The sequence below is a fragment of the Balaenoptera acutorostrata genome, chromosome 16 (genome assembly GCF_949987535.1).
Source record: "Balaenoptera acutorostrata chromosome 16, mBalAcu1.1, whole genome shotgun sequence".
Taxonomy (NCBI): domain Eukaryota; kingdom Metazoa; phylum Chordata; class Mammalia; order Artiodactyla; family Balaenopteridae; genus Balaenoptera; species Balaenoptera acutorostrata.
Genome location: NC_080079.1, coordinates 1,298,966 through 1,311,804, shown reverse-complemented (window position 1 = coordinate 1,311,804; position 12,839 = coordinate 1,298,966). Strand labels below are relative to the sequence as shown.

Genomic DNA, 12,839 nt, shown 5'->3' with positions numbered 1-12,839 from the left:
GGGATGCCTTGTATGTCTCAATGCACAAAGGCCTTCGTCATGGGCCAGGTCACCTGAGTGATGGATTCACAGAGCTGTCCAAGGGGTGCTGGCTCTGAGGACACTTGGCCTTGCTGGAAGGTCCTGAGTGCAGCCTGGTGTGCTCATGACACTTGAACCACCAGCATTTGCTGTTAAAAGGGAATCATCCCCTTGGCCAGAGTGGGTCAGTGGGATGCAGGCTTAACGTTTTAGGGATAAATTACATAAAGAATCTTGATACCATTCCATCAGCTGTCTCCAAATGAAAGGACTGTAGGCCTCTACCTCCAAGGTAATTGTTTAAATACAAACAAAGATTTTAAAAATTAGAATGTTACATTTATTTAACACCGAATTTAGTCTGGAAAAGTGAAACAAATACAACAGCATTTATACAGTATATCAAAGGGGCAGCCTTTAAAAACCATGCAGTGGGGATACACCTGGTTTAATGAAAAAGCTTGTGTGACGTTTGGTTTTAAACCATATGTAAATACCGTAACCAAGTATTTGGCAAAGATTCATTTTTTATCTATTTCCAGGCTTTTAAAGTAGACACAGAATAGCTTAGAATAAAGCTGATTCTAAGAGCACACAAAAACTGAACACAGACTAAATTTAGCAATCCCGAGAGCAGAGAGAAGACACTGATCAGCCGGTGGGCGCTGTCCAGGGTGGTGGTAACAGCCTCAGCGGGACTCCCTGTGGTGCACAAGGGGCCGGTGTGGGGACCACCTGGCCCACCCGTGCTGCGGCCTGGCGCCTATGTGTCACGTCCCAAAGAACCACCGGCACAGTGAGAGCTGAGCGGCGTCTGTAGTAGACGGATGCATCCACTTAAATATGGTCTACAACGGGGGGTAAGGCCACAGTGTTTATTCGGGATAAACCCTCATGTAGTCCTTTTAATGTCAACGGTATTCGTTCTTTCAAAATACAGTGTTTAACTCAATCAAGGTTGCAGATAATGTGTTAAAATACTACATACATCATGGATACGTTAAAATTATACTTAAATATAATATCCGAAGAAAGATTACCACCAAATTATTAACAGATATTAATCAGTGACAGGCGTATTACTTTATCCCATAAGTATGATTATGGGAGAGCATGGGCTTAGTGTCTTTATTTGACTGAGTTAGGAACGTGGCATTTACAGAAGAAATGACACAAGTGGTGCAGCCACCCAAGGACCAAGGCAGCCTCCTCTACGCTGTGCTGCGGACAACACACATCCCCGCTACAGGAGAAAGCTGGACGCCAATTCTTCATCAAAACGTGCTGGTGGATGTTGTCAGGCGCCTTCCAATGTAGATCCTTAACAGAAAAAGGAATTGGTAGTTAACGTGGTCTCGCAACTCCCGGGCAGGTTTGCACAGCTGAGACGGGGCAGCTGACGCTGGTCCCAGCATATTTACGTTAAGGGGACTGGCTCTCTTATACCCACGGTTAAAACCTGTGTTTTATTCTTCCTCAGTGTGTATACATTTCAGCATCTAATTTAGAAGCATCCAGTTGTGCTCTAACAGCCCTGCAGTGGATAAACTCAATTCAAGCGCCGAGGAGAGGATTCTACCCAACCTGAAACGCTCGTACTCCCGTCAGTTTTTTGAACTGACCACACGCTGCTAGAAAGAGTCGCCTGCAGGACAGGTGATATCGCCAAGTTTATCAGCACCAACCTCACAAAGACCCCTGCTGAGCAGTGAAGCCCACGCCCCCAGGAGCCCAGAACTGAGGGGCGTGGGCATCAGAGGGCTGTCCGGGCAGAGGGGGCTGGGGAGGATGTCTTCAGGAGCCTGCAGCCCAGCACGGGGAGCTTCCTTAGAGCAACTGGCGGCATGGATTTTATTATCCTGACCACTCTGGAGGCTGGTGAGAAGGGCAGACACCCCTGTTGGGGGCTGGCTGCAGAAATCCATCTTGACATGAAGGCCTAAACCTCAACCCGGCAGGCCCCCACAGCATCTGACTGCTAGTTCTGGACAAAGCTCCAGAAATCAGTACCTCCCTGCGTGAGACTGGCAGAATCTGACTCTGAAAAGCACTGTGCTGAGCGGAAAGGCAGAACCGAGAGGGAGAGGCTGGGGGCCTGGCCCCGCCAGGGAGCCCCTCCCCAGGCAGGCAGGACCGTGGGCTGGGGCTCGGGAGGACTCCGCTCTCGCCTCCCAGAGCAGGCGGGCCGGCGTCTCCTCTGCCGCGTGCACGGAGCCTGCGGTGGCAGCAGCCCGCGTCCGAAGGCCATCCTGACGACCCAGATGTCCAGTCAGCTGCAGCCACAGAAGCCATCCCTCTGCACCAGGACCAGTGAGACCCCCCAGCCCACCTGGTCAGAGGCTGGGGAGGGGCCACCGAGGGCGGCCTCGGGCTCCGCTCCTCAGCACCATCCGGGCTCAGCGTCTCCACGACCCAGGCTGCCCCTCTGCGTTCCGCACAGTCGTCAGAACGGGCGCCCTCGTCTCTCTCACTGCTGAGTGGACGCCGGCAGACACGTGCAGCCCGAGTTACCGACACTGCCCCCCCGCAGCCACCCCGCAAGGAGAGAGGCTGATCTGCACCTGCGTGCAGCGGTCCAGGTCAAGCAGCCAGACGAGCGCCCCTGCGCGTCAAAGAGGCGGGCGAAACCAGCCTCTGCTGCCGGACACTCGGGGCAGCGTTGCCCCGGCTCACGGCTCTGGGCTCTGTTTCACACGCCCACGTCGCCCGTGCTTCTAAGACCTAGAAGGACCCCACGCTGTGCCGTCCACACGGGGAGTCACTTACCCCAACCCGATGGCAAGCAGATGGGACAGCAGAAGAGACGGCAGAAAAACTCTGAGAAACTCTGCGGAGAAGATGCCCCCTTTCTTCATGACGCTCGTGTTCCGCATGCTGAGCGTGGGCGCGCGCTTCGGGCGCTTGAAGAGGAGGAACTCCCTGGGGGAAAAGTGCTGGTCAGCGGAGGCATGCCAGGCGTGCCGGGCCAGCCGGGCCAAGGAAGGCCCCCAGTGCAAACAGACTCACTTGGTCGGGGGGACGTTTTCCGGCCGGCTTGACCAATCCCAAATCCAGTCTGAGTTTTTCTTCAAGATGCTTTCGACTTCTTTCCTTCTCTCCATATAGTCTTCCTCAGACTGGGGTAGAGCAGATGTTAAAAGAAAGCCAGCCTACTGCACCCACAGCAGAAATCTCACCTCCCACCCAAGCATCAGACCAGCAAGCTGAGCTCGCAGCCCAGCCAAGGGGGGAGGCGAGGGCCGCACCCCCCGGCTCTCCTCCCTCCTCCACACACATCACCGGGCTGAAGGCCCGACTCAGACTCGAAGAGCTGCAGACACGGCCCCAAGGAAGCGATGCCGAATGAGGACAGACGTCCAGAGATGAAAACGGAAACCATCTAAAATGGCCCAAAACAGGGATGTGCCTAAGCAAGCAGGGCAATGAAAGCGAGACGCTTTCGAGTTAACGGGAGAGAAACACCAAACACTTAGGCGCACCCCTGACGGCAGCTACAGTTGTAAATTACATAATACCCTCATTAAAGCGCTTTTCAAGTTGGATTATAGGTGCTCTGCCCTACTTCTCTACATTTGAAAAACTCTGTACCTGATCATCTAATTCCTCCTTAAAATCAGGGGGGGAAAAAATTAGTTCAAATTTTGGGAATACTCTAAAACACGGTACCAAACCCAACCAAACGCCTGGGCGCACCAAAGCTGGGGGTGGACCCCACGTGTCTGGGGGCAGGCCGGGCGCCGCCCTTGAGGAAGCCTGAGCACCAAGGACTCCTGGTTTCCTTGGTGAGGGAGGCCTTGAGGGGAGACCAGCACAGGCGGGGGGGGGACCAAGTGGTACTGACCGAGCCCACGGTTCCTGACAGCTTTCACAGCGAGTCGGGGACCCATGGGTTCCTAAAATACACTCCCCAGGCATCACGACCGGAAAGGACCTGGCAAGGCCGCTCTGGCTCCGGCCCAACCGAGGCCACCGGAGAAGCAGCACATAGGGCCCCAGGCTCTCTCCCACCCACACACTGCCCAGCAGACAGACCCGCCGCCTGGCTCCCAGCTCCCCTCCCACTGGCCACTCCCAGTGTCTCCCTGGACAGCGTGTGAGGGCAGAGGCGCCCAGGCCGCACAGCCTACCCAACCTAAGCCCCTGCCACTTCCGGTCCAGCGTGAAAAGCGGGGCGTGCCCCCCCCCCCACTGCTTCTGAGGGCTGGATTCCACAGAACTTTGTACAGATCGCAAATGTGTGCACGTGCACACCTTACCTGGGAGCTGTTCTTTTCTCCAAGACTGTGTGTGTCTGTCTCAGAAGCTCTGTTAGTATCTTGTGGGGTCTGTGAGCGAGGTGGGCTTGGGGAAAACACAACATGTTAACCTTCTTTCCACCAGGAGAAGCAAAACCCCACAGGCAGGGGCCAGCCTCCAGGGCCCGAGTGCTCCCGCCAGCACCTGGGGCCAGACCAGGGCCAAAGCGTCCCTCCATCTCCGCAGCTGAGCTCTGATGCCCCGCCGTCGACAAGCAGAAGCAGGGGCCCAGCACCACACAGGCAGGCCCCGGTCGCTTCCTCCCACCTGAAGGCAAAGGGCCCGCTGTCTCGGGAGGACTGGGCCGAGGCTAGGCAGGCGTTTGCAGCCGCGCCTGCTCCTGCCTGGCCTGCCAGCGCTGCGATGCACACGCTTACGCCCACCTGTCACAGTGGGAGCTCCTGGAGCTGCTCCGTCCAGATTCGTGCTGGGCATCCAGCAGGATTTTTTCCATGTCGCCATTATAAATAGAAACAGAGTCTGGAACACTGCTCCCGTTCCCATTACTGCCAAAGTGTAATTCCACCCAGGAGCCTGATGGGGATAAAAAAAGGACATGGCTGCAATTTTCCACCCACGCTGGAGTCTGGTCCTAACAAATAACCAGCTACCCCTCATTTCCAAGACGCGCCGGGGACTCGCAAGGAACCGTCGCCTTGAGTCACGCTGCAACGCCCTTGAGGCCCATCTCTGGCACCTGCACTACAGTGACCCTCCCCAGGGACCCTTGGGAGCCAAGGCAGTGCACCTGCTGCCACTCCCAGACTACCTGCTCAGTCAGTGGGGTCCCAGTGACCAGGACACTCTCCTGCACTCAGCTCTTAGAAAGCAAAGGGTGTCAGCAAGAGCCTTAGGGATTTACAAACTAAGGAAAGGTTTACAACCTATTTACACATAACAGCGCCACGTTCTGACCCTGAGGTCCCACAGGATTCATGACCGATTACTGCTCTGTATCTTACATCAGATGAATAGAACAAAGGTAACTAAACCTGATGAACCAGAGCAAGCAAACCATCCCAAGTGTTCATCTAGCCAAGTCTTTACGGCAAGTAAACTCAGCATTCTTTCACTTGAACTGAAAACTGACATGTTATGTATCCACCCAGATGTCATCGAAACAGAGAACTCCTTAGCACCAAGGTCATCTGCTTACCAAAATGTAGCACAAAGCAGCTACCACCCCACATCCTACGAGCCAGCATTCGAAGCTTAGCTTTGTCTCTCCAGCCCCACGACTTGGGAGCTGACTTGATAAATCCACCAAGGCAGCCAACAGCTGACCCAGCGGGCACTCTGATGCACCAGCCGTGCTGGGCTCCGGAATCGGGAGTGACCGGGGAGAGCCCCTCCAGGGGCACCTGTGAGGGGAGGTGTCCCCAGTCCAGGCACAGCCGAGGTCCAGGTGGGTACAGGCAGGGGAAGAGGTGCCGTCGCGCTCGGCTGCGTGTGTTTTGGGGGTTGACAGGTGAAGAGCTGGAAGGTGAGATCAACTTCGGCAATTCCCACAGGAGGACAGGTGTGAACCCTAGAGAAGTCCCGAAGGGGTGAACGTACACGTTCTGCGCGGCGGGGCTGGGACACCCACAGGTGTGCGGACAAGGCAGGCGGTCAGGGCCCTGAAGCAACACCTGGGGGCTTGGACCAGAGGGGGGGGGGCCCATCCTGTCATTGCTGAGCCGTGGACCAAGGCTGGCTTCCAGCGTTTCACGGCGTCCCCAGGCTCTCACTTGTGAACCCACACTCGGAGCGGGGTTCCAGGGTGGAAAAGTCCTAGGCGTACGTTTAACATATTGCAACGCCGCTGCTTTCCGATGCAGCCGAAGCAACGTGAGCATCTTTGTTGCCTCACACTTGGCATCCGTCTTTAAATATAGCTATTCTGTGGGTGTGTGGTGGTGGGTTATATGGTTTATTCTGCATTTCTCCGATTTCTACTGAGGTTGAACATTTCTTCACTTGCTTACTGGCCATGTGGAGAGCATCTTTTTTGAAGTAGCTGTTGAAATCTGCTCCTCTTTCCAAATGAGCGGTCCATCTTTCTCCATTCAAGACACAAGCCTTTCTTTTTTTGGCCGCGCCGCGAGACTTGCGGGATTGAACCAGGGCCCCGGCAGTAAAAGCGTCGAGTCCTAACCACTGGACCGCCAGGGAACTCCCGACACAAGCCTTTCTTCATTCGAATGTGTTGCAGGTAACTTTCGCTGTGGGAAGACAGCCTTTCCACTCAAGCCTTCTGGCGAACATAAAAGTTCTTGCTTTCAATTCACTCTTCCACTGCCAGGCTGCGTTCACTGGCAAGACGGCCTCTGCGGTCCCCTCTGCCCCGCCCTGCTTCCAAGCTGGCCACGCGCACAGGTCTCCTGGCCCAGGACCGTTCCTCTGCTGTGTGTCGTGGGTCCAGGCCTCTCCAGGGTGGGTGCAGGAGGGGAGGCACAAAGGCAGACCAGACTGAAAACCCCGACCGAGGCTGGCGGTCACTGTACGGCCGCTCCAGGAACCGGTACCCAGAGCTGCTGCTCTGCGCTGAAACCAGGGCCCCAGGGGCGCCACACAGCGCCACTCGTTCGGGCCCGTCCCCTACACGTCGCCCCCTCCCCTGAGAGCCCGGGCCTGCCCTCAACAGCAGCTTGCTGCAGAATAGGTCACATTCGTCAGAAGACAGCAAATCAAGGGTCCAGGAATAAAACGTAAACGTACAGTTTCTACCACGTCCCGCCTCCCACTTGGCTGCTAACAAAAGGATCACCAGTTTTCAGATGTTAACACGCTTCTCACTTTAGCCTCTCACGTCACTTCATGTTGGCCTGGCCCGCACAAGGCAGGCCGGGGTCTGTCTGGGAGCCCAGGGCTCCCTGGACAAAAGCCAGGGCCACTCAGCCTCTGCAGGTCAGCAGAAGCTACAAGGACTCCGTGTCATTCCTGCGACAGCCCGTCTTGACTGGGGACCCCATTCCCACCTGCTCTGGTAGCTACGCAGGGGTTAGGAAAGCCCTGAAGCAAACCATAAGAGGCTCCAGCGTGCGGTTCCTTCACTAGCCCTCCTTCCTTGCCAGGAGCAAGGTGACACCCGGCCCGGCAGCTCTGGCCCCCACGGCATGGGACAGGACCACGGCGCCCTGCTCTGGGCACAGTTCCATTTTTCTCGGTTCTAAGTCAGGTTCTGGGCCTGGCTGCCCAGATCACTTTTACTTACGGTGTCTGGCATAAATGGAGTTTGCGGTGCAATGTCTTCTCTGACACCACTTCTGACATGAAATTGGGGCAGGGGGAGGCCTACACCAATAAGCAATTTCCAGCACCGACTGGCTGTGCAACAATTCAGTTTTGACACTACCTGGAGTTAGTGTCAGATCCCACAAGTTAAAGATCTCAGTCCCACAAGACTGTCCCCACATCAGACAGCCGCAAATGCCTGGTAGACCAAGAATTCAGGGGTTCCGACAACCCCCTCCCTCTTCAATAATTCACTAGAACTCACAGGACTCGGGAAAATACTTTGCTTACACTTCCCCAGTCTCAGAAGGATTACAGCTCAGGAACAGCCAGCTGCACAGGGCAGGGTACGGGGGGGGCGGGAGTGGAGGGGGACAGTTTCCATACCCTCTCCCAGGCCCTCAGTGGGTTCAGCAGCCTTTTTCAAAGCTTTTTATAACCCAGGCTGCAGCCCCGCCCCTCCCCTCCTGGAGGGTGGAGAGTGGCGGGTGGCGGTGGGTAGTGTGTGCTGAGTTCCCACCCTCGTGCTCCAGTGCGCTTTCCCATCCCCACCCTGAGGCTATCAGGGCCTCGTGAGTTACCTCATTAGCAGACTCAAGTGTTTTCCAAAGGGGCTCCTTATGAATAACAACATCTCTCAGGAAATTCCAAGGGTTTTTAGAGCTGAGCTCTGTCTGGGTCAGGAACCAGGGACAAAGATGAAATATATTTTTCAAATTGAGATATAACGGACATACAACATTCTCAGTTTCAGGTGTATGTATATTATACCACAAGGGCCAACTCAGAACTCCATGGAGACAAATATATATGCTTTTTAGAATCATCTCATAGAAAGTCTCAAGCATCCTTCAGAAAAAAATCCCATTCTGGGGTGTCTACAGCAAAAGCTTTGGGTCCAAAAGCTGTATTCTAAGAAATGATTTACTAAAGGACAACAGCTTTATTATTAACCTGCAGCAACTGGGTAGGGACGGCAGCTCCCTGGGAAATGAAGGCAAAGTGCGCCATTCATCGACCTGCATCTGCAATTAACATCACTCACCTTTCTGAGCAAGAAGGACGCGATTCCGGCTGCTCAAGGGTAACCTTATAACACTTCCTCAGAATCCCAAATAACCTATCAGGTAATTGGTGTAATTAGGCCTCGTTAAAAGAAACAGGTGGCGAAGCTGCTGATCCGGGCCAGCTGCACCCCGATTCCGGGCCCTGCCCACAAAGACCTGTAATTTACGCTAACAAGACACAGGGCACGCAAACAAGGCAGATGAGATGGACCGAAAGCCTAGGCTACCAATATTACATCATCACAGAAAGAAAACCGACTAGCCTTAGAGTTAACCCATTTTTTTTTTCTTTTTTAAATCTCCTGTGACCTCCACAATCCTTGGTCCCAAAGAAAATAAAGACCATGTTTTGACTTTGATGACTTGTGGGCCCCAAGATTTGTAACTCAACATGTTATCACATCTTAGAGCCCTAGAGAGGCTACAGGAATTACCCAAACACATAGCTACTTACTGGGTAAGCCACAGGTGCCATTTAATCCAGCTAAACTCAACTGCTGTTAACTGAGTGCAAGCTAGGAACACATGCAGAAGTGTTAACCGTAGTTCACTGAGCCACTGCTTGGTTAGTTGGGTGGCGGAATAGATTGCAGCTGTCTCTGATTTACCCAGCTTGAAAACAGAGATAACGACAGCAGTACTTTTTCAACCTACGGAAGAAACCCTTACTCTATCATGTAACTTTAACATAGCACCCACACTGTTCATCCTAAATATTCTGCGCAAAGCTTCTCAAAGTTCCTGCTGCCACTGTGGGACCCCAGGCCCTCCTACATCCCGGGGCAAACACTCCCCTCCAGCCCCAGCTGGCAGAGGCTCCACACCCTAGTCCGGGGTAGCAGGTCTCAGCCCTGGCTATGGAGGACCACCTGTGCTGCTTTCTCCCCGTTCTCCAGAAGTCTAACCCAGCGGCCTGAAAATCCTGATTGGGAATGCTGCGATGGAACCCTGGTACATTTATTTTGAAAGAGCCGTAACGGTGATGTCGGGCAGCCGGGGTTGAAAACTACTAGGGGAACGCCCTACACGACTATGGGATTAATGAAAAGGTGGAATCCCTGAGGAGAGCCCTGGGGCAGAGCAACTACCACCCTCATCAGAGGGCTTCTTCCCTGGGAGAGGTGGGATTTAAGAAATTACTGTTTTTAAAAGCTTCTCAAGTTAGATGGGACAGGAATGAGAGGCTTGACTGACAAGTGATTTTGAACATAAAGTCAAGCAGGTAAGTCATTCAGGTTCCTGGATCTTAACAGGAGCTGGCAAATCGCACCCATCCTTCTGCCTAATGCCTTCTGTCACCGACGCGCCTGCCTGCCCTGTTTTTCACTTCACCTCTGGGCCTCACTGTGAACATCTGTGAAAAGTAGAGGTTGGGCCAGGATCTAGATGCCTGAAACCCCTTCCCTTCCAAACTGCATGACACAAGAACTGCGAATTCTCTTCCTCTTCATATACCTTCAGCCGCGGTGGGTGCCTGGGACAGCGGAACCCTCTGGCTGCAGACAGAGCAGTGCGTGAAGGGGCAGGCGCTGTCTCAGGGTAAACCAGGAGCACCGACTGCATTGAACCCCCCCTCCCAGCACAGCAGGGGCTGGGGGGGGGGGTCTTCTGGGAAGTAAGGTTCACATCCCCTCCCATGATGCTGTGACACAGTATCACAAAACGCCATCTTCTCCCTGCACATTAGGGCTTGTTTATCTGAGGACAAGAAAGGCATATACGACATCTTGCTGCTGGTTAACAGCTTTAACTAGAAGGGACCAGGGGGCCGAGAGGCAACATCAACTTCGCTGTGAACTCAGGGGAAACATTTGGTCCGAGGATACAAGCAAAGGGGAAAAGGTTCGCCACTGTCTGCGGGCTCAGCTACCAAGGCTCTCAGTTCTTAACGAGGTAAACAAGAGGTAATCAAATCAACACAGAGCAGAGGACAAGTGTCGCCCCAGCCACCAATCCCTGCTCGGATTCAGTTTCCCAGGGCGGCCGAGGACCCACGTGACTCCTCCCACACCGGGCGGCCGGGCAGCGAGTGCCCCGCAGCACGTATCCCGGAGAGCGCAGCCCGGAGAACCCTCGACACTTTCCACTCAGCGTGTAACTGTCTTTTTATAGAATACACAAAACAGAAAAATCTTTTAACCCACGAGCTGGCACTCTGCACTGCCAATGACTCAGCAGTTTGGTCTGCCAATCGAGGACCGAAGATGGAGCCGTTCAGGACACTCCGAACTCTTCCCGACAAATCTGACCCACTAATAAAACAGACCGTGTTAGAAACTAAGTAGTTTGATAACAGGGCTGACTTTAAAAGACAGTTCACAAAACACTCCTTGGGTCTTTTGTAAGACAAAGATTCAATCCCTTAATCTGTTTCAAAGAAAACAGTCACTGTCGAAATTTAAGCGATTGCAGGATTTTTAAGCTGTGGTTGTAGTTTTAAATTATACAACGCAATAGACCAAGTCTTGCCTAGTGAAATCTTGTTTTGAGGAATACGAGAAACTAGCAGCTCAAATCCAGACAGTATAAAGATTTTTAAATCTTAACGAAACTTTAAAATTCACTCTCTAAGGCTTCAACGGCCCTCTCCAAAACTTATTTACGAGCTCCCGCCGCCGCCTGAACTCTTGCTCCAGAGAATAAAGGTCGGCGCCCGGCCCCTCCTCCAACCCGTGGGCCTCGGGCTCCTCACCCGGGCCGGAGGCGGCGGCCCAGGGGCGGCCCCGCGGGGCCAGAGCCGGGTGGGTCAAGGCCGCCACCGGCCCCGGCTTCCCGGGAGGGGGCGGGGTGTATGCACCGCGGCCACGGGGCCTCGTGCTCCCCCCCCCCGCAGGTCAACCCCGAGCTGGGCTCTGAACGACCCCCGGACGAGCGAACGTAACTAAGGAAAGGCCAGCCGCGCCCCCGGCCCAGCGTTTTCAGGGCTCTTCCTCTCACGGCGACTCGCCCCGAATCCCGGGACCCCGTCCTCCCCAGCCACTCCGGACCGAGCCGCGGACGGCTCACAACCCGAGTCCACGAGGCCAACCGCAAGTCTGGGCGCCTGCTCGCCGGTAGCGGCACCGGGCTGCACCTCGGAAGACCAGGCACCGCGCGGGCTTGGGACGCCGTCGGCGCCTCGGTCGCCCCGACCCGGAGACGGGGGTCCCTCCGCAGGCCCCTCCTGTGCAGGCCGGGCGCCTTTCCCCCGCAGGCCCCCCACACCCAGGCCGGCCCCCGGCCCCCGTTCACCGTGCAGGCTCTCCTCCTGCAGCCCGGGGGTCTCGCTCTGCGACATGGCGGCAGGGCGAGGGCGCTGCGGCCGGCGGGTCGGGGTTGGGGTCGGCGGGCGCCCCAGGAGGGAGAGGGAGCAGGAGCGGCGCAGCAGCTAGAGCCCGGTCGGCCCGCGGCTCCGAATGACTGACGCTGGCGGCCGGAGCTCCGCGGATAAGCGGCGGCACCGCCCACTGGCCGTGGGGCGGGGCCTGCGAGGGCGCGCGGCGCGTGCCGCGCGTGCGACGCGTGCACGGGTCGGGACGCGAGGAGGGGGCCGCGCGTGCGCAGCCGGGCGGGGGCGGGGCGCGGGCGTCTAGCAGGTGCGCGCGGGACGTGCCGGCACCGCCTGGAAACAGGAGGGCGGGAGGCGGGGCCCGGCGGGGTGAGTCGTCTCCGCGACGCTGCCTGAGGCCTGACTGCGCCCCCTCAGACACAGGGCCGGGGAAGGGACGGGGGGCTGACAGTGGGGCTGCGTGTAGAGTCGGGCCCGGGACTGTGGCCCGCACCCTGCGGCCGGCGGCGAGGCCGCCGCTCACCTGCAGTGCAGAGACCACCTGCTGTAAATTGGACCGGCAGGAAGTCAGACAGTATCTCTAGCAGCTGGTCCAGCAAGCCACACATCAGCCCCTGGAACAATCAGCCCAAGCGGCCAGGACTTGGTCGCTGACTGACAGCTTCCGCGATTCCTGCCCGTGCCTCCCACTCAGGACCAACCAGAGGAAGCCAAATATGACCAACGTTCGGTCCCCCAACCAATCACCATTTCTAGTGGGCCGCCCCCCCCGGGCCCCGCCTCCGTGGGCCCACCTGAGCCCCTCCCCCGGGGGGCCCCCTCCCCTCCCCTCCCCTCCCCTCCCCTCCCCTCCCCTCCCCTCCCCTCCCCTCCCCTCCCCTCCCCTCCGTCCCCCGCCCGCCCTGGGTCTCTGCAGACACGCGCACGTGGGGCTCGCCGCTCAGCAGCTCTGAGTCGGAGCCGCCGCTGTG

General features: G+C 56.3%; 1 protein-coding gene across 1 annotated transcript; it reads right to left on the bottom strand.

Moving 5' to 3' along the window:
• Window positions 1-338: 338 nt before the first annotated feature.
• On the bottom strand, window positions 339-12,012 carry BNIP3 (BCL2 interacting protein 3). The gene is made up of 6 exons (XM_057531121.1): window positions 11,832-12,012; window positions 4,701-4,851; window positions 4,278-4,362; window positions 3,028-3,137; window positions 2,788-2,940; window positions 339-1,341 (listed from the first exon to the last, which is right to left on the bottom strand). The coding sequence occupies exons 1-6, from the start codon at window positions 11,875-11,877 to the stop codon at window positions 1,296-1,298; spliced, it is 591 nt and encodes a 196-aa protein (XP_057387104.1). The 5' UTR covers window positions 11,878-12,012; the 3' UTR covers window positions 339-1,295.
• Between the last annotated feature and the right edge of the window lie 827 nt (window positions 12,013-12,839).

What these genes read in the sequence shown, in the direction of transcription:
- BNIP3 (XM_057531121.1), bottom strand. Translation starts at nt 11,877, where the DNA reads ATGTCGCAGAGCGAGACCCCCGGGCTGCAGGAGGAGAGCCTGCACG. An exon ending in GAGAAAAGAACAGCTCCCAG is followed by an intron (nt 3,138 to 4,277) that starts GTAAGGTGTGCA and finishes GCTCTACCCCAG; the next exon opens with TCTGAGGAAGACTATATGGA. An exon ending in CTGCTTGCCATCGGGTTGGG is followed by an intron (nt 1,342 to 2,787) that starts GTAAGTGACTCC and finishes TTTTCTGTTAAG; the next exon opens with GATCTACATTGGAAGGCGCC.